Source organism: Hyperolius riggenbachi, chromosome 11 (assembly GCF_040937935.1).
Source record: "Hyperolius riggenbachi isolate aHypRig1 chromosome 11, aHypRig1.pri, whole genome shotgun sequence".
Classification (NCBI taxonomy): Eukaryota; Metazoa; Chordata; class Amphibia; order Anura; family Hyperoliidae; genus Hyperolius; species Hyperolius riggenbachi.
This window is the reverse complement of record NC_090656.1, coordinates 229,383,032-229,403,793: the sequence shown is the minus strand read 5'-3', so window position 1 is coordinate 229,403,793 and position 20,762 is coordinate 229,383,032. Positions and strand designations below refer to the sequence as shown.

The 20,762-nt window shown below is 49.1% G+C and overlaps 1 protein-coding gene across 1 annotated transcript in view; it reads left to right on the top strand.

Annotated features, from left to right (window-relative positions):
* The window catches only part of LOC137537964 (receptor-type tyrosine-protein phosphatase beta-like), a 421,053-nt gene that overhangs the window by 180,749 nt on the left and 219,542 nt on the right, over positions 1-20,762 (top strand). The window contains exon 22 of the mRNA XM_068259888.1: positions 10,039-10,317. Within this exon, the coding sequence (XP_068115989.1) occupies positions 10,039-10,317 (279 nt within the window). The remainder of the gene's footprint in view (positions 1-10,038; positions 10,318-20,762) is intronic.

Here is a 20,762-nt window from a genome sequence, read left to right as displayed (position 1 = left end):
CCTGCGCAGGCTAACTTTTGCGGAATTTCGATTCGCCCCATAATGCACTATGAGGGTCAACTTTGACTCTCTGCATCACAGTCAGCAGGCACATTGTAGCCATTCAGGCTACACTAAGCCCTGGAGCCCCCCCCCCCCCCCTTATATAAGGCAGCCTCCAGCGGCCATTACAGTCACTCGTCTGCCTGCTATTAGACAGACTAGGGCGAGCTGCTGCAGATTGTTCTCCTAGGGACAGATTAGTTAGGTTCTTGGCTGCTTAGCTTGCTCCTGGCTGATTATTATTGCTTTTATAGCACCCCTCAGCAGCTCTTTTCAGAGCTAATCCTGTTCTTCTTTTTTTTTTTTTTTTCTGTGTGTCAAACTGACACTTTTGTTGCATGCACAGCCTTGCCAATTCATAGTGTGTGTGCCACTGCCAGCAGCCCAGCACATTCAGTGACTACCTGTGTGTGTGACAGGGAGCTGCACATTGTACTACCCACCCAGTACTGCATATACCCAGTACCTGTTGTGTTTACTTAACCCACCTCATCACTGCATATACCTAGCTTTGTGTTGAGTGAACCTAGCTCACTGCATCTAACTACCTGTTGTGTTGAGTGAACCCAGCTCACTGCATCTAACTACCTGTTGTGTTGAGTGAACCCAGCTCACTGCATCTAACTACCTGTTGTGTTGTGTGAACCCACCTCACTGAATATATAACTACCTTTATTGTTCAGTGAACCCAGCTCACTGCATCTAACTACCTGTTGTGTGCAGTGAACCCAGCTCACTGCATCTAACTACCTTTACTGCTCAGTGAACCCACCTCACTGCATATAACTAACTACCTGTTGTGTTCTGTGAACCCACCTCACTGCATATAACTACCTGTTGTGTTGAGTGAACCCACCTCACTGCATATAACTACCTTTACTGTTGAGTGAACCCACCTCACTGCATCTAACTACCTGTTGTGTTGAGTGAACCCAGCTCACTGCATCTAACTACCTGTTGTGTTGAGTGAACCCACCTCACTGCATATAACTACCTTTATTGTTCAGTGAACCCACCTCACTCCATCTTACTACCTGTTGTGTTCAGTGAACCCAGCTCACTGCATCTAACTACCTTTACTGTTCAGTGCAGTGGCGGACATACGGCCGTGCAGCCGCACGAGGGCCCCTAAAGTTCCGTTGCTTCAGGGGCCCATTAAGTATTTTTTTTTTATATATATATTTTTTTCCCTGGGGGGCCCCGACTCCTATCCTCCCTCCCTCACCTCGGGGGGCCCCCCTCCCGGTATGCGCGGCGGGTGAGCGGCAAATACAGGATGTTTCCGGGCTCCAGGCAGGCGCTAGAGGCTCAGCCGCCGCTTGGTCTCCAATGTCTCCAACTCTATATACGGCTCGCTACTAAACCAGGAAGTAGCGAGCAGTATACAGAGTTGGAGACATATTGGAGACCAAGCGGCTGAGCCTCTAGCGTCTGCCTGGAGCCCTGAAGACTTCCTGTATTTGCGCATATCGGGAGGGGGGCCCTCCGAGGTGAGGAAGGGGGGGAGGATAGGAGGGGAGCCCCCCACCCGAATAGCTACCCACCCACCCGGCTACCTACCTACCTACCCACCCACCCGGCTACCTAACCACCTACCCACCCGCACCTGGCTACCTACCCACCCACCAGGCTTCCTACCTACCTACCCACCCGACTACCTAACCACCCACCCGGCTACCTACCCACCCGGCTACCTACCTACCCACCCGGCTACCTACCTAACCACCCACCTGGCTACCTACCTACCGTGCTAGTTACCAACCCACCCACCAGGCTACCTACCCACCCGGCTACCCACCCACCAGGCTGCCTACCTACCTACCCACCCACCAGGCTACCTACCTATCGGGCTAGTTACCAACCCACCCACCAGGCTACCTACCCACCTGGCTACCTACCCACCAGGCTACCTACCCACCCACCCACCAGGCTACTTACCCACCCACCCGGCTACCCACCCACCCGGCTACCTACCCACCCACCCAGCTACCTACCCACCCAGCTACCCACCAGGCTACCTACCCAGCCGGCTAAGGGCTACCTACCCACACACCCACCAGGCTTCCTACCTACCTACCCACCCAGCTACCTACCTACCTACCCACCCGGTTACCTACCTACCAGGCTAGTTACCAACCCACCTACCAGGCTACCTACCCACCCGGCTACCCACCCACCAGGCTGCCTACCTACCTACCCACCCACCCACCAGGCTACCTACCTACCAGGCTAGTTACCAAACCACCCACCAGGCTACCTACCCACCTGGCTACCTACCCACCAGGCTTCCCACCCACCAGGCTACCTACCTACCCACCCACCAGGCTACCTATCCACCCACCAGGCTACCTACCCACCCACCCACCAGGCTACCTACCCACCAGGCTACCCAGCCACCCACCCGGCTAAGGGCGACCTACCCACCCACCCACCAGGCTACCTACCCACCCGGCTAAGGGCTACCTATCCACCCACCAGGCTACCTACCTACCCACCCACCAGGCTACCTACCCACCCACCAGGCTACCTACCCACCCGGCTACCCACCCACCAGGCTACCTACCCACCCGGGTACCCACCCACCCACCCACCAGGCTACCTACCCACCCAGCTACCCAGCCACCCACCCGGGTACCTACCCACCCACCCACCAGGCTACCTACCCACCCAGCTAAGGGCTACCTACCCACCCACCAGGCTGCCTACCTACCCACCCACCAGGCTACCTATCCACCCACCCACCCACCCACCAGGCTACCTATCCAATCCAGGCTACCTATCCACCCAACCACCCATGGGAGCTGCGCGCCGGATGGAGGCTGGGACAGGAGGTCTGCTGCTGCAGGTGAGTAAATGTTTTTGTTTTTTTATTTATATTAGCAGGTGTATGTTCTGGGCAGGTCTGCCACATGATTGCATGTATTTTCTGCGCAAATCTGTCGACATGATTGCACGTATTTTCTGGGCATATCTGCCGACTTGATTGCACGTATTTTCTGGGCATATCTGCCGACTTGATTGCACATATTTTCTGGGCATATCTGCTGACTTGATTGCACACATTTTCTGGGCATATCTGCCGACTTGATTGCACGTATTTTCTGTGCATATCTGCCGACATGATTGCACGTATTTTCTGGGCATATCTGCCGACATGATTGCACATATTTTCTGGGCATATCTGCCGACATAATTGCACGTATTTTCTGGGCATATCTGCTGACATGATTGCACGTATTTTCTGGGCATATCTGCCGACATGATTGCACGTATTTTCTGGGCATATCTGCCGACATGATTGCACTTATTTTCTGGGCATATCTGCCGACATGATTGCACTTATTTTCTGGGCATATCTGCCGACATGATGTGCATTTTCTTGAGAAAACCTGCACAATTATGTGAATTTTCTGGGGAAAGGGTCACCAAAACTTGGGCCCACTGTCTTTGCGTTGCACTTTTCAAGGGAACCTGAGGTGAGAATAATCTTGAGGCTGCCATATTTCTCTCCTTTTAAGCAATACCAGTTGCCTGGCTGCCGTGCTGGTCCTCTGCCTCTTATTCTTTCAACCATAGACCCTGAACAAGCATGCAACAGGTCAGGGGTTTCTGACAATATTGTCAGAACTGAGAAGATTAGCTGCATGCTTGTTGCTGGTGTAATTCAGTTTATTACTGCAGCCAAATAGATCAGCAGGGCCGCCAGGCAACTAGTATTGTTTAAAAGGAAATAAACCCTCACCCCGGGTTCGCTTTAAATTACAGTTAGCTCCGCCCTCACCCGGTCATTGCCATGCCCATTTTTTGCCACGCCGCAAAGCGCCACAGGTTCTATCCACACCTATTTTTTGCCGCAGCGCGCAGATTTGTAGCCACACCCATTTTCGCGCACCGCAGGTCATAGGGGCCCACAATTGCAATTTTGCACAGGGGCCCACTGCTGGCTGTGTCCGCCACTGGTTCAGTGAACCCACCTCACTGCATACCACTACCTGTTGTGTTGAGTGAACCCAGCTCACTGCATCTAACTACCTGATGTGTTGAGTGAACCCAGCTCACTGCATCTAACTACCTGTTGTGTTGATAGAACCCAGCTCACTGCATCTAACTACCTGTTGTGTTGAGTGAGCCCAGCTCACTGCATCTAACTACCTGTTGTGTTGAGTGAACCCACCTCACTGCATATAACTACCTTTATTGTTCAGTGAACCCACCTCACTGCATCTAACTACCTGTTGTGTTCAGTGAACCCAGCTCACTGCATCTAACTACCTATACTGTTCAGTGAACCCACCTCACTGCATATAACTACCTGTTGTGTTGAGTGAACCCATCTCACTGCATATAACTACCTTTATTGTTCAGTGAACCCACCTCACTGCATATAACTACCTGTTGTGTTGCGTGAACCCAGCTCACTGCATATACCTAGCATCCCCCCGAGATGGACAAAATGGACAAACCAGGTAGAGGAAGAGGTAGAGGCAGACCCAGAGGAAGGCCACCAGGCACCGGCAGGTCTGTGCGAGGTGGTGTTGCTGTGATTTCGTGCGGACCTGTCCCAAAATACAGTGCTCAGAAGAAGGCACGTGCCATCACTTCCCAAAATTGTGAGGACGTGCTTGAGTTTTTAACACAGAACACCTCATCTCCCGCAGCCACCAGCGCTACAACAAGCACCACATCCGCTGCATTTGACACTTCGCAGGAGTTATTTGGTGGTGGTGAAATCACTGTTTCACAGCCACTACTGCAACAACAAGAAGAAGGCGCAGGTACACCACCTCCTACGTCTGAGTTAGGTGGCGATAGTATGGATGTAACGTGTGAGGAGGGGGATGATGAACCACCTGAAGTTGGTGCAGTTGAGGAGGTGTCTGAGGAAAGCGAAGCTGGGCAGGAGGATTATGGTGACGATTATACGGATGCCACGTATGTTCCCAGTAGAGGAGATGACCAGGGGGACAGTTCAGAGGGGGAGTCAGAGAGGAGTAGGAGGAGACGACTCCATGATAGAAGCAGAGGGAGCTCATCCTCAGAAACAGCTGGGGGCAGTGTCCGGTGCCATGTATTGCCAGCTATGGACACCCAGCTAACATGCCCTTCAACGTCAGCTGCTGATGCCACCGTAGCGCCATCACCCCAGGGGGGCTCAGCGGTTTGGAAATTTTTTAACGTGTGTCTCAGATCAGAGCAAAGCCATCTGTTGTCTCTGCCAGCAAAAATTGAGCCGTCGAAAGGCCAACTGTCACGTATGGACAAGTGCCTTACGAAGGCACCTGGAGAAAAGGCACAAACAGCTATGGCAAGAACACCTGAGGAAAAGCAGCACCCAAAAGACAAGCCACCCTCCTTCTCCTCTTACTCCTTCAGGTGTATCGTCTTTATCCGCTTTCTCCCTTGCACCTTCACAGCCACCCTCCTCCACACCGCCTCTTCCCTTGAGCGGTTCCTTCTCCTCTGCCCACAGCAGTACCCAGCTGTCTGTAAAGGAAGTATTTGAGCATAAGAAGCAAATGTCTGCCAGTCACCCTCTTGCCCGGAGTCTGACAGCTGGCGTGGCTGAACTATTGGCTCGCCAGCTATTACCATACAAGCTGGTGGAGTCAGAGGCTTTCCGGAAGTTTGTGGTCATTGGTACACCCCAGTGGAAGATACCAGGCCGAAATTATTTTTCACAAAAGGCCATACCCAAACTGTACCGTGCAGTTGAGAGGCAAGTGGTGTCATCTATTGCAAAGAGCGTTGGGTCAAGGGTCCACCTGACCACGGATGCCTGGTCTGCCAAGCACGGGCAGGGCCGCTACATTATGTACACAGCCCATTGGGTCAACCTGGTGACCGATGGCAGCAAGCAGGGAGTACGTGGCTGCGCAGAGGACCGACTTGTCACACCTCCACGGCTTGCAGGCAGGCCTCCAGCCACCTCCTCTCCGCCTGCTACCACCTCTTCGCTGTCGTCATCCTCCTCCTTGGCTGGTGCCGCGATCTCCTCTCCAGCTACACAGCCCCCGCACCCCAGGGCCTATGCTGCATGCCAGGTACGACGGTGTCACGCAGTGTTAGACATGTCTTGCCTCAAAGCTGAGAGTCACACTGGAGCAGCTCTCCTGGCTGCTCTTAACAAACAGGTGGAGCAATGGCTGACCCCGCACAAGCTTGAGATCGGCAACGTGGTGTGTGACAACGGCAGCAATCTCATTTCCGCGTTGAATTTGGGAAAGCTGACACATGTACCCTGCGTGGCACATGTGCTGAATCTGGTCGTGCAAAGATTTGTGTCCAAGTACCCAGGCTTAGAGGACGTCCTGAAGCAGTCCAGGAAGTTGTGTGGGCATTTCAGGCGGTCTTACACGGCCATGGCACGATTTGCGAACATTCAGCGTAGAAACAACTTGCCGGTGAGACGCCTGATTTGCGATAGCCCGACTCGCTGGAATTCCACCCTGCTGATGTTCTCTCGCCTGCTAGACCAGGAGAACGCCGTCACCCAGTACCTGTATCATTACAGTACAAGGACACAATCTGGGAAAATGGGGATGTTGTGGCCCAACAACTGGACACTGATGCGAAATGCATGCAGGGTCATGGAGCCCTTTGAGGAGGTGGCCAAACTGGTGAGTCGCGCTGAGGGCACCATCAGCGACTTGATCCCCTACGCTTACTTCCTGGAGCGTGCCGTGCGTAGAGTGGTGGATACAGCTGTGGAGGAGCGTGAATGAGAACAGTTATGGCAGCAGGAGTCGTGGGAGCGATTTACATCTGAACCCGATGTTTCCACAACACCTGCGGCAGCACAGAGGGGGGAGGAGGAGGAAGAAGAGGAGTCATAGGTGGAAGGAAAGGAGTCAGACTCTGATGATGATGATGAGAAAGGTGTTTCCGTGGAGGAGGAAGAGTTGGCGGAAGAAGAACAACCACGGCAGCCATCACAGGGGTCTTCTGCTGCTCCACGTTCCCGTGGTATTGTTCGTCACTGAGGAAGAGCAAGAGGAGATGGAGAGTACGTCTGCATCCAGCTTTGTGCAGATGGCCTCTTTCATGTTGTCCAGCCTGTTGAGGGACCCCCGTATCAAAAAACTCAAGACGAATGACCTGTACTGGGTGGCCACGCTACTAGACCCTCGGTACAGGCACAAAGTGGCGGACCTGTTACCAACTCAACAGAAGGCGGAAATTATGCAGCACTTGCAGAACAAGCTGTCGATGATGCTTTACAATGCGTTTAAGGGTGATGTGGCTGCACAACGCAATCAAGGTACCACTGGCAGTAACCGTCCTCCTCCCAAGTCCACGCAGGCAAGGACAGGACGCTCCAGCGATCTCAGGGTGATGTCGGGCATGCAGACATTCTTTAGTCCAACTCCTTGCCATAGTCCTTCCGGATCCACCCTCCACCAACGCCTGGACCAGCAGGTAGCCGACTACCTGGCCTTGAGTGTGGATGTAGACACTGCGAGCAGCGACGATGAACCCTTGGACTACTGGTTGCGCAGGCTTGACCTGTGGCCAGAGCTGTCCTAATTTGCCATCCAACTTCTCTATTGCCCTGCCGCAAGCGTCCTGTCAGAAAGGACCTTCAGTGCAGCTGGAGGCATTGTCACTGAGAAAAGAAGTCGCCTAAGTCACGACAGTGTTCAGTACCTGACCTTTATCAAAATGAATGAGGAATGGATCACGGAGGGCTACTGCACGAGCGAAGACTAAGTCAGTCCCCACACACAGCATCTCTGCCTGCAGGCCACTTGCCTTCTCTGCCACCACCAACAGGGTCCAGGACTCTAGGCGGATTCCTGAATTTTTAAGGCCGCTGCTAGCAGCGGCCGCTACACTAATTTTTCTGGTGCGTGTACATGCCTGCCTAATTTTTCTGGCTGCACTGCGGGCGGCTGCAACAAAAAAACAAAAGGCATGTACATGTGCCCATCCCCTTTCGTGATCATTACCTTGCCGCGGAGAAGGTGCTTGCGTATCACAATGAAGCAATGACCGCCGGCTATTTGAGTGTCTCGGGTGAGACACAAAAGATAATAAGGTTGTTGCTTCATTGTGGTCAGACCAAATTTGATCAGCTGGACAGTCACTGTTGTTCTATTATTGAGCTACCACAGCCCGGCGACCATATGGGCTTGAAAACTGCCACGGCCTACACTCTCGCCACGGTGCGCACCAGTCCAGCACGGCCGTCACTACGCAAACAAATGTTTGCGGTGCGTTACACAGTAAGTTTGGTGCGTCAGTGTGAAGCAGTACTCTAATTACAATCCCTGATTGATGTATACACATGCAAGATGTTTTAAAGCACGTTAGGCTTGCAATTTAGCATTCAATGTGATTTCTGCCCTCAAAACGCTGCTTTGCGTCACATCCAGATTTTTCCCCGGGACTTTTGGCATGTATCCCACTCCGCCATGCCCCCCTCCAGGTGTTAGACCCCTTGAAACATCTTTTCCATCACTTTTGTGGCCAGCATAATTTTTTCTATTTTTCAAAGTTCGCCTCCCCATTGAAGTCTATTGCGGTTCGCGACATCACTAGTCTCCTGTTGTAACAACTCTATAATGAGCCATCACCTCCGTAATGATATATACAGGGGGCTATATGCAATTCACTTTTTCTCCTGAGTTTCTCCTAGGGGATCATTTTTCATCTTTGATTTAAATTAATTTTTTAACACTTTGCAATGTAAAAAGTACCAAAAAGTATGTGAAAAAGCAATGTGCAATTTATTTTGAGCATTTGCTTGATTGCTGATGGCGAATAAGGCATTTTATTTACCAGTTGTGAACATATCTCCTGGTAGAAAACTCTGGTGAAAAAGTGAGTTGCATATGGGTGAAAGTGTCTTTATCAAGGCAAATTGCCTAAATTCACAATCTAAAATCCACAAAGCGTAAACCTAGGTGAGTAAGGCCCGGTTCACATTAGCGGTGGCTATCCGGAATCGCCGTGCCGGAGCCGCACCGCATGCGGAACGGACGAAACGGACGCACGGCATAGCAATGTAAGTCTATGCCACCGTTCACATGCGTCCGTTTCGTCCGGACCGGAGCCGGACCAGATCCGGACTCCGGCGTCCGTTCCAACATGCGCTATTTTTTGGTCCGGCTCCTCCGGCAGCCGTATCCGGGGCGGAGCCGGACTGCACCATCCGGCCAATACAAATCAATGAGAACCGGATAGCGCACAACACACTGGCTAAAAATCTGGATGTTCTACCCCACTTCCTATGAGGATTGTTTCGGCGATATTGGATCGGGGACACATGGGCAAGCATTTTGGAGTGGAGCAGCACGAGCTGGAGATGTTGGCAGCATGTTGGAGGTGGAGGTGAGTGCTAAACAGCGGAGGGCCTGATTCCACAGGTCCCCCTTCTGCTGACCTCCCAGACCCCAACATTTTTTTTGTTTTTTACGTAACTTTTGCCAAACGGATCCGGATCGCATCCTGATGAACACCTGATGCAACCTGACCGGATCCGGATCGGATCCGGATCAGAACTGTACGGTTCCGATCCGGATCCGGTCCGGATCCGGTCAGGTCATCCGGTCCGTTTGGCAGACAACCGCAAGTGTGAACGGGGCCTAAGTGACCTGTGTGTGATAAAGGTGTGACATTGCTATAGTGATCACATTGTATTCCTATGGGAGCCGTTGGTGACATCGCTTTGGTAGAACATTGAGGTTTATGCTATGTGAGCTGAAGATGACAGGAGGTGATTAAAGAATGAATGTGAGGGATGAAAGAAAGAGAGGAATCAATTATAACCCCATAGGCAATACACTTGGGGAACTGAAGTTATAGGGGTGTTATTAACATTTATAACAGAATCCGCTGACATGTCAGTCTATCCGCTTGTCTCTGTTGTGAATAATGGTCTCTCTCTATGTGACGTGTGAAGCCATTCTTATGCAGGTCCTATCCATTGTATGAAAGCCATACAGAATGTGTTTTAGCCCTACTAAACTGTCTGTGTTCCCTCTGTGTGTTTTACAGTCCCCACTGCACCCGGAAACATCAGCTTTACCAGCATTACGACCAACAGCATCGCCTTGTCCTGGGGAGAGCCAGCAAATATGGCCGGTGTGACAAAGTCCTATAATATAACTTACTGGAACTCCTTATCTTCATCTGCCATTGCGGGGAGCACTACAAGTAATACAACGACTGTCACCCTTCCGAACCTGACGACTGGGACTAATTACACCATCTCAGTGGTGACAGTGGTGGTCGGAGGGTATCAGAGCACAGCTGTCACCAGATGGGTGGTCACAAGTAAGTGGGTGTTTCTTTGTTCGAAACGTAGCAAGATTAACTAGTTGCCGACCGGCTAACGCCAATGGGCGTGGTCGCAGCAGCAGCCCCAGGACCGCCTAACACTGATTGGCGTCAAGTCCTGGGGCTCTGATTTGCAGGAGACCGCGTGCAGGCTGCACGCACATCTCCTGCTCGGGTGGCGGAGCTCCGCCCCCTCTTCAGTCTCCAAGTGGCAATTGCCCCTCGGGAGACTGTTAGACGACGTGATCGCCGTCAATTTACATAGTACAGCGCTGCGATCAGCAGCAGCACTGTACTGGGGACAGCCGTGTGACACGGCTGTCCCCATGGGGGACATGAGAGCGATCGGCTCTCATAGGCAGAAGCCTATAACAGCCGATCGCATGATTGGCTGGATGCAGGGAGGGAAGGAGGGAATAACACAAAAAAAGCATATTTTGTTTTAAAAACGCAGATAAATATTTATTAAAAAAAAAAAAACACAACTTGGGGGCGATCAGACCCCACCAACAGAGAGCTCTGTTGGTGTGAGGAAAGGGGGGGGGGGGAATCACTCGTATGCTGTGTTGTGCGGCCTTAAAGTTGCAGTGGCCATTTTAGTTAAAATTGGCCTGGTCTTTAGGGGGTTCACCACTGTGGTCCTCAAGTGGTTAACATCATGATCACCCTGTTTGTACTGATGCAATGATGGCGTACATCAAAAAAGGGCGTCGGGAAAAAAGGGCACGTGGTGTAAACGATAAGCAGTATTATCGTTTATAAAAATATTGTGTAGAATTTCGTTTACAAATAGTGTTTTAAGAATTTATAAATCACTAAATAATGTGTATGAGATCGGCAATTCTTAAAACGTTAATCTTCCCTGTTTCTAAACTGAAACTTATATTTACGTTTGTTAAAAACCCTCCCTGTACCTATCCCTAACCCCTAGACCCCCTGTTGGTGCCTAAATCTAAGACCCCCCTGGTGGTGCCTAAACCTAAGACCCCCCTGTTGGTGCCTAAACCTAAGACCCCCCTGTTGGTGCCTAAACCTAAGACCCCCCTGTTGGTGCCTAAACCTAAGACCCTCCTGGTGGTGCCTAAACCTAAGACCCCCCTGTTGGTGCCTAAACCTAAGACCCCCCTGTTGGTGCCTAAACCTAAGACCCCCCAGATGGTGCCTAAACCTAAGACCCCCCTGTTGGTGCCTAAACCTAAGACCCCCCTGTTGGTGCCTAAACCTAAGACCCCCTATGGATAATAATGTTTTACAAACATTAATAAATAAAAAAAAATAAAAATGTACATTTTTTTGGGTGGATAATAATGTTTTAGAAATGTTTTAGAAATAGTGATTTAGTATCTTTATAAACGTTATTCGTCACGGGCTCATTTTGTAAAGTTAAATCATCACAAGCACAGTTATAAAACCTTAATCTCCGGGCGCCGTTTGTAAAACGTTAATATTCTCCGGCGCCTTTTTTTCCCTGTTCGGCGCCCATTAAACGATATTTATAATGGGAGTGAATGGGGCGCCCTTTTTGTCCACTTGTCTCATGCGCCCAAATCTCCTGCTTCCGCAATGATGCTCTGCTAGCAATTTAAGCTATATTTACAAGTGTGTTTGAAAACAACAGTGCTGGACCTTACTTTCTATAATAGATCTCTGCCTGTATCTTCTGCCTCTGAAGAAGCAGGTTTATCCTGTGAAACAGCTGTAAGGCTTAGATTTGTTGCATGTATCTACTGAAGGTGTTGGGAGTTTATTAAAGGTGACTTGCAAATCCTTCTGGTGCCCGGAGAACCTTACTTGCTTTTACTTGTCTATAATAGAGGATAGGAGCACATTGTGTATGGAGGAGGGATGTGGAGTGAGGGAGGGGTGTAAGTTTTTTTTTAAACTTACAAGGGGGAGGGTGGATGGAAGTGTATTGGACTTTAGTGCCTCACCCCCCCCCCCCCCCCCTCCCCAAGGCAGTTACTGATGGGAATTGATCAGTGTGTGATGTGTAATCAGTGGAGTTTGGATACCCCAATCAAGAATTCGAGTGATCACAAATTCAACTCCACCCACTTACGAATTGACTCGTGACCACGATCACGAGTAGAAAGGGATATCCGACTTGAGTGCAGTTTTGAGTTAAATAACCGTATGTAATCATTCATGAATCATGAGTTGGTATTTGTGATGAAAAACCCGCCGACTTTAACAGTTAATAGCAAAGCCCCCTTACCTGCTAGAAACACCAAATTTGCCAGATATGTTAAGAAGAACAGTGGGGAACAAGAGGCCATTTTTTTTTTTCAAAAAGACCTTACAGTTTTTGAGAAAATCTATTTTAGGCCTCTTGCACACTGCATGCGTTTCCGATTCCGTTTTTTAATCCGTTTTTACATCCGATTCCGACTCCGATTTTTAATCTTTACTGCACACTGCATTTTTTTGATCCGTTTTTCTGTTGAATGTATTCTGGGAAAATCAGAATTTAAAATCGGAAACGGAAATCGGAATCGGAAAACGGATTTGCAGTGTGCAGGAAGCCTTAAAGTTTCAAATGAAAAAAGTATACTTTTAAAGAGACTCTGAAGCCTCCTTAAAATCATGTTTTTATTTTAAAAACCTCTTAACCAGCTGGGCGGTATGGACGAGCTCAGCTCGTCCAGTACCGCCGGAGCCTGCCGCTCAGGCCCTGCTGGGCCGATTTGCGCCAAATAAAGTGCAGCACACGCAGCCGGCACTTTGCCAGCCGCGTGTGCTGCCCGATCGCCGCCGCTCTGCGGCGATTCGCCGCGAGCAGCGGCGAAAGAGGGTCCCCCCAGCCGCCTGAGCCCTGCGCAGCGGGAACAAAAAGTTCCGGCCAGCGCTAAGGGCTGGATCGGAGGCGTCTGACGTCAGGACGTCGGCTGACGTCCATGACGTCACTCCGCTCGTCGCTATGGCGACGGTGTAAGCAAAACAAGGAAGGCCGCTCATTGCGGCCTTCCTTGTTTATTCTGGGCGCCGGAGGCGATCGGAAGAACGCCTCCGGAGCGCCCTCTAGTGGGCTTTCATGCAGCCAACTTTCAGTTGGCTGCATGAAATAGTTTTTTTTTAATTTAAAAAAAACCCTCCCGCAGCCTCCCTGGCGATCTTATCAGAACGCCAGGGTGGCTAAGCATGTTTGGCCTAACTAAAACGCTGCATCCCCTCAGCTGAAACCCAAATGAATCACCCCAAACACCCCAGGCAAAATCCACGACTTTCTTGGTCGTGGATTTTGCTGTCCTAAGGAGGCAGAGCTTTCAGCTGCAGCTCTGCCTCTACACGTGTCTATCAGCGCGTATCTCCACCTCTCCGCGCCCCTCTCAGTGAAAGAAGACTGAGAGGGGCAGGGAGAGGCGGAGATCCGCCGCAGATGGACACGTGTAAAGGCAGAGCTGCAGCCAAAAGCTCTGCCTCTCACGGAAGGAGACCCGCGATGTGCCCCAGTGATTTTGGCGTGATTAAAGGGGCAATACAGCGAAAAACTGTAAAATTTAAAATATGTGCAAACATATACAAATAAGAAGTACATTTTTTCCAGAGTAAAATGAGCCATAGTTACATAGTTACATAGTTATTTTGGCTGAAAAAAGACATACGTCCATCGAGTTCAACCAGTACAAAGTACAACTCCAGCCCGTCCCCCACATACCCCTGTTGATCCAGAGGAAGGCGAAAAAAAACCCACCAGGCATGGTCCAATTAGCCCCAAATGGGAAAAATTCCTTCCTGACTCCAGATGGCAATCCGATAAAACCCCTGGATCATCATCATTAGGCATAACCTAGTAATTGTAGCCATGGATGTCTTTCAACGCAAGGAAAGCATCTAAGCCCCCTTTAAATGCAGGTATAGAGTTTGCCATAACGACTTCCTGTGGCAATGCATTCCACATCTTAACCACTCTTACTGTAAAGAACCCTTTCCTAAATAAATGGCTAAAACGTTTTTCCTCCATGCGCAGCTCATGTCCTCTAGTCCTTTGAGAAGGCCTAGGGACAAAAAGCTCATCCGCCAAGCTATTATATTGCCCTCTAATGTATTTATACATGTTAATTAGATCTCCTCTAAGGCGTCTTTTCTCTAGACTAAATAAACCCAGTTTATCTAACCTTTCTTGGTAAGCGAGACCTTCCATCCCACGTATCAATTTTGTAGCTCTGTCTCTGCACCTGCTCTAAAACTGCAATATCTTTTTTGTAATGTGGTGCCCAGAACTGAATTCCATATTCCAGATGTGGCCTTACTAGAGAGTTAAACAGGGGCAATATTATGCTAGCATCTCGAGTTTTTATTTCCCTTTTAATGCATCCCAAAATTTTGTTCGCTTTAGCTGCAGCGGCTTGGCATTGAGTACGATTATTTAACTTGTTGTCGATGAGTACTCCTAAGTCCTTCTCCAAGTTTGATGTTCCCAACTGTATCCCATTTATTTTGTATGGTGCTAGACCATTGGTACGACCAAAATGCATGACTTTACATTTGTCAACATTGAATTTCATCTGCCATGTATGTGCCCATATAGCCATCCTATCCAGATCCTGTTGCAATATGACACTATCTTCCTGAGAGTTGATGATTCTGCACAATTTTGTATCATCTGCAAAAATAGCAACATTGCTCACTACTGCATCTACTAGGTCATTAATAAATAAATTGAAGAGCACTGGACCCAGTACAGACCCCTGTGGGACCCCACTGCTAACAGTCTCCCATTTTGAGTACGATCCATTGACCACAACTCTTTGTTCTCTGTCCATTAGCCAGTTCCCTATCCATGCACACAAACTCTTCCCCAGTCCTTGCATCCTCAACTTTTGCACCAGACTTCTGTGGGGAACAGTGTCGAAGGCCTTTGCAAAGTCCAAGTATATCACATCTACAGCATTCCCAATATCCATATTAGCATTCACTACCTCATAAAAGCTGAGCATGTTAGTCAAACAGGACCTGTCTTTAGTAAACCCATGTTGATGCTGAGAAATAAGATTATTTTCTACTATGAAGTCATGTATAGTATCTCTTAGTAACCCCTCAAATAGTTTGCATACAACTGATGTTAAGCTTACAGGTCTATAATTTCCTGGATCAGATTTTTTGCCCTTCTTAAATAATGGGAAAACGTGGGCTGTACGCCAATCCACTGGGACTCTGCCAGTTGCAAGAGAGTCACAAAAGATAAGATAAAGGGACTTAGCTATAACTGAACTTAATTCTCTTAGGACCCGAGGATGCATGCCATCCGGGCCAGGTGCCTTGTCTATTTTTAATTTATTTAGTCTTGCCTTTACTTCTTCCTGCGTTAAGTATTTAATATTACAGTTAGAAGATTGAGACTCTTCTGCCTCTGTAATTTGCAACAGTGCTGTTTCCTTTGTGAAGACAGAAGCAAAGAAAGCATTTAATAACTCTGCCTTACCTTGGTCGTCCACCATTGAGTTCCCACCCTCATCCTTTAGGATTCCTATACAGTCAACCTTTCTTTTTTTAGAGTTGATGTACTTGTAAAACTTTTTTGGGTTAGATTTGATATCCCCAGCGATTTGATTTTCAGCTTCGATCTTTGCCAGCCTAATTTCTTTTTTACAATTTTATTGCACTCCTTATAATTGCTTAGTGCAGCCTCAGTCCCCTCCTGTTTTAGGACCTTATAGGCATTCTTTTTCCTCTTCATTTTATCCCTAACCTTTCTATTCATCCATAGAGGCCTTTTTATATTCCTAGACATTTTGTTTCCATATGGGATATACATACTACAATATTGATTGAGAATACGTTTAAAAGCTTGCCATTTCCCTTCAGTGTCGTCCCCTTGTAGTACATTATCCCAGTTCACCAAACTTAGTGCCTGCCTAATTTGATTGAACTTTGCTTTTCTAAAATTCATAGTTTTAGTGGTCCCGCTGCCCTGTGGCCTATCAGTCACCAGATCAAACGTTATCATGTTGTGATCACTATTTCCCAAATGTTCTTGAACCTGCACATTTGATACATTATCTGGTCTATTAGAAATGATCAGATCCATAAATTACTTTTCTACAGTTCTACAGTTTTTCGGTGGAGTGCCCCTTTAATTTAGTTTTCAGCTGCGGGGATGCAGCATTTTAGTTAGGACAAACATGCTTAAGAGCTGTTTGAAATAAAAAGATATTTTATCCAGGCTTCAGGGTCTCTTTAAATGCGGTAAATGACAGTTAAAGCACCACTATCGCGAAAATCTTAACATTTAAAATACATGTAAACACATACAAATAAGAATGTTTTTTCCAGAGTAAAATGAGCCATACGTTATTTTTCTACTGTTGCTGTCACTTACGGCAGGTAGTAAAAATCTGACATTACCGACAGGTTTTGGGCTAGTCCATCTCCTTATGGGGGATTCTCAGCATGGCCTTCATTCTTTATAACGACACCTCTTGAAATAGATTTATACAATGATGCTCTCCAGCCTCCCTGCTCGCTGCACACTATTTTGGCAGTTGGACCGGGCAACTGCCATTCATGAATTGCTTTTGAAAATAAAAAAACCCTGAGAATCACTCATGGGGAGATGGGCAAGTCCAAAATCTGTCAGTTCACCAAGCAATTTACCTCAGGCAAATCCTAAAATAAAGATTCTGCCCTTACGTTAACCCTCCTGGTGGTCTTTTAAAAACCGACCAGGGGGCAGCGCAGCAGTTTTTTTTTTTAATCATGTAGCGAGCCCAGGGATCACTACATGACAGCCGCTGTGCAGCGGCATCCCCCCACCCGCTTCGATCGCCTCTGGCGATCTGCGATCAGGAAATCCCGTTCAAAGAACGGGATTTCCTGGAGGGCTTCCCCCGTCGCCATAGCGATGGGCGGGATGACGTCATTGGGAGTCCCAATCCACCCCTCAGCGCTGCCTGGCGCTTATAGGCCAGGCTGCGCAAGGGGTCTGAGGGGGTGAGGGGGCGGCGCGGCGGGTAGTGGCAAATCAGTGCGGAGCGGCGGCGATCGGTATGCACATGCAGCTAGCAAAGTGCTATCTGTGTGTAGCAAAAAAAAATTATGCAAATCGGTCCAGCAGGGCCTGAGAAATCCTCCTGCGTGGCTTACCCCAAACTACGTTTGGGGTTACCGCCAGGAAGGTTAAATAATGATTTCTAAAGGTTTCATTCCTTAAATGACACACTGTAATTCTAAAGTTGAAGACAGAATGTTCATTCACAGAGAGGAACACAAGTGATAACAACTGTAAAGTGTGTGAGAAAGTATCACCTGGCCTGAGCTCTTATCAAGTGGCTTGGTACTACAGACTGCAATGTAAATTAAAATATACAAAGCAGGCACATCGAGAGAAAGAGATAGACAGGCGCCAAGCATACACACACACAGACACACATTCACACACAGAGGCACAGAAACATACACAGACCCAGCCACACACACACAGCCACAGACTCTGTCTCTGTCTCTCCTTCCCTGGCTATCCTTATCAGCCTATCAGTTAGCCAGGGTATTTGACGCCTGGTGCTGATTATCCGTAGATACCCCACCCCCCCTGCCCCCGGAAAAAAAAAGGAAAAGTAGAAAGCGTAACAGCTAGACAGTGGTAGGATTATATTGTAAGCTCCTCTGAGGACAGTCAGTGACATGGCTATGTACTCTGTCAAGTGCTGCTGCAGATGTCAGTACTATATAAATACATATTAATAATAATATGGTAGGACGTTACACTATGACTATGGTAGGATTAGAGTGTGAGCTCCTCTGAGGACAGTCAGTGACATGACTATGTACTCTGTGAAGTGCTGCAGAAGATGTCAGTGCTATATAAATACATAATAATATGGTAGGACATTAGGCTATGACTATGGCAGGATTAGAGTGTGAGCTCCGTTGAGGACAGTCAGTGACATGACTATGTACTCTGTAAAGTGCTGCAGAAGATGTCAGTGCTATATAAATACATAATAATAATATGGTAGGACATTAGCCTATGACTGTGGTAGGATTAGATTATGACCTCCTCTGAGGACAGCCAGTGACTTGACTATGTACTCTGTAATGTGCTGCAGAAGATGTTAGTGCTACATAAATACATAATAATAATATGGTAGGACATTAGACTAGGACTATGGTAGGATTAGATTATGAACTCCTCTAAGGACTGCCAGTGGCATGACTATGTATTCTGTAACGGGCTGCAGAAGATGTCAGCGCTAAATAAATACATCATATGGCAGGACATTACACTATGACAGGATTAGATTGTACGCTCCTCTGAGGCAAAGTGGGTGTTGCCATGGCATGATGTGGGTGAGCCACCACTATATAGCAGGATGTGGGTACCAACCCCCCAGTATAGGTGGCCAGATGTCCCATAAGTAAGTAAGGTGTCCCCCCCCAGTATAGGTAGTAAAGTGCTGCCACTATAGGTGGTAAGGTGTCCACAGTATAGATCGAAAGGTGTTCCCAGTATAGGTGGTAAGGTCCCCTCTCCCAGTATAGGTGGTAAGTGTCCACAGTATGGGTAGTAAGGTGACCCCCAGTTTAGGTGTTAAACTGCCACCAGTATAGGTGGTAAGATGCTCCACTACAGATAGTAGGGTGTCCCCAGGTGATGGATGGGTGGGTTGGTGGGTAAGTAGCAGTGTGTGTGGGTTTAGGTAGGTAGGTAGGTAGCAGCGTGTGGGTTTAGGTAGGTAGGTAGGTAGCAGTGTGTGGGGTATTAGGTTGGTAGGAAGCAGTATGTGGGTTTAGGTAGGTAGGTAGCAGTGTGTGTGTAGTTAGATAGGTAGATAGGCTTTAGGTAAGTAGTAGTGGGTGGTTGGTTAGGTAGGTAGAGTGGTTAGGTAGGTTTTAGGTAGGTATGTAGATGAGTAGCAGACAGTGTGTGTGGGTTTAACTAGGTAGCAGTGTGTGGGTGGTTAGGTAGGTAGGTAGCATTGTGTGGGTGGTTAGATAGGTAGGTAGGGTTTAGGTAAGTAGTAGTGGGTGGGTGGTTAGGTAGGTAGAATGGTTAGGTAGGTTTTAGGTAGGTATGTAGATGAGTAGCAGTGTGTGGGTTTAGCTAGGTAGCAGTGTGTGGGTAGGTAGGTGGGTGGGTAGGTAGGTAGGTATTTAGGGTGTTTCTCTTTCCTCCCCTTCCCTCCCGTCAGACCTGCAGATCAGCGCGGCGAGCAGGGACAGACCTCCGAGCAGCATGGAACCCGGCTGACAGAGCGGCGCACAGCAACCGTGCGAGTCAGTTCAAATGCAGGAGATGAGGAGTGATGTCATTTCCACATATGAAGTAGTCGGGGATACTTTGCACTGCTCTGTTCGTCGGACCCCACGCTGATCGGAGGTGTGTCCCTGCTCGCTGCGCTGATCTGCAGGTCCGATGGGAGGGAAACACAGGGGGGCAGTCCAGCTCAAGACCTTAGGCCGCAGTGTATTCTAAGGAAAGCACAGGGGCGGCTGCACAGGGCTCCGGGTGTCACTTCTCCAACCATGAAGACAGCCGGGGCGGGCTGCTACTGCCGCTCAATGCTAGGAATGCCACTACTGTTAGCATCCTGGCAGCAGGAGGGGTGGAGATGCATCCTGCCTGTGTGTGCTCCTCCCCTTCCTATCTACTGCATGTAAGAATAACTACAGAGGTGAATTGATAAGACAACACTCTCACTGTGAAAGCTTATTACTACATGTTAATATGGTAAGCTTCTTTAGTGAATTAACACTTAAAATACTGATTGATGTGATAAGTTTTCATGTGCCTTATTATCATTAGAGTTGGGCGAACTGTTAGCCGAACTCCAGCCGAACTGTTCGGCTGCCCAACCTGTCATGTCGCTGTGGCTCTTACTACTTCTGGGTCGCAATGACCCGGAGTAGTATGTCTGCGCTGGCCCGGCGGAGCACGTCCTAGATCGCGCTCCCGTTGCCGGGCACTCTCCGCGCATGTGTGTGACGTCACATGAGCACCCCCCCCCCTGGGGCCCCTGCACATCGGCGGGGAGGCTCTCTCTAGCCTCCGACGCGACTTCCTGTATAAACAGGAAGTCGCGTCAGACCCTAGAGGGAGAAAAGTCCATGCTGGAGCTCACAGAAGGTATGTATCTGCCGCTGCCCCACCGCTGCACACACAATCGTATTGCTGCTGGAGGGGAGCGCAGAGGGGAGAACCCGAGGTGAGGGAGGGGGGGACCGTCCCCCCTCCCCGCCGATGTGCAGCATGGCTTTCCCATCATGCTGCAACCCCTCCAGCCCCCCAAAATGGCCCTGAGCAGGCCCCCCGTGATGGCAGGGGCTGCAGGCCCTTTTTGTTACGCCACTGTGTACCACTACTTTCTCTGTTTATGGGTATCATGGATCATGGTGCTGGGTCCCCGGTTCTAATCCCAGCCAGGGCAACATCTGCAAGGAGCTTATATGTTCTCCCTGTGTCTCCATGGGTTTTCTCCGGGCACTCCGGTTTCCTTCCACATCCC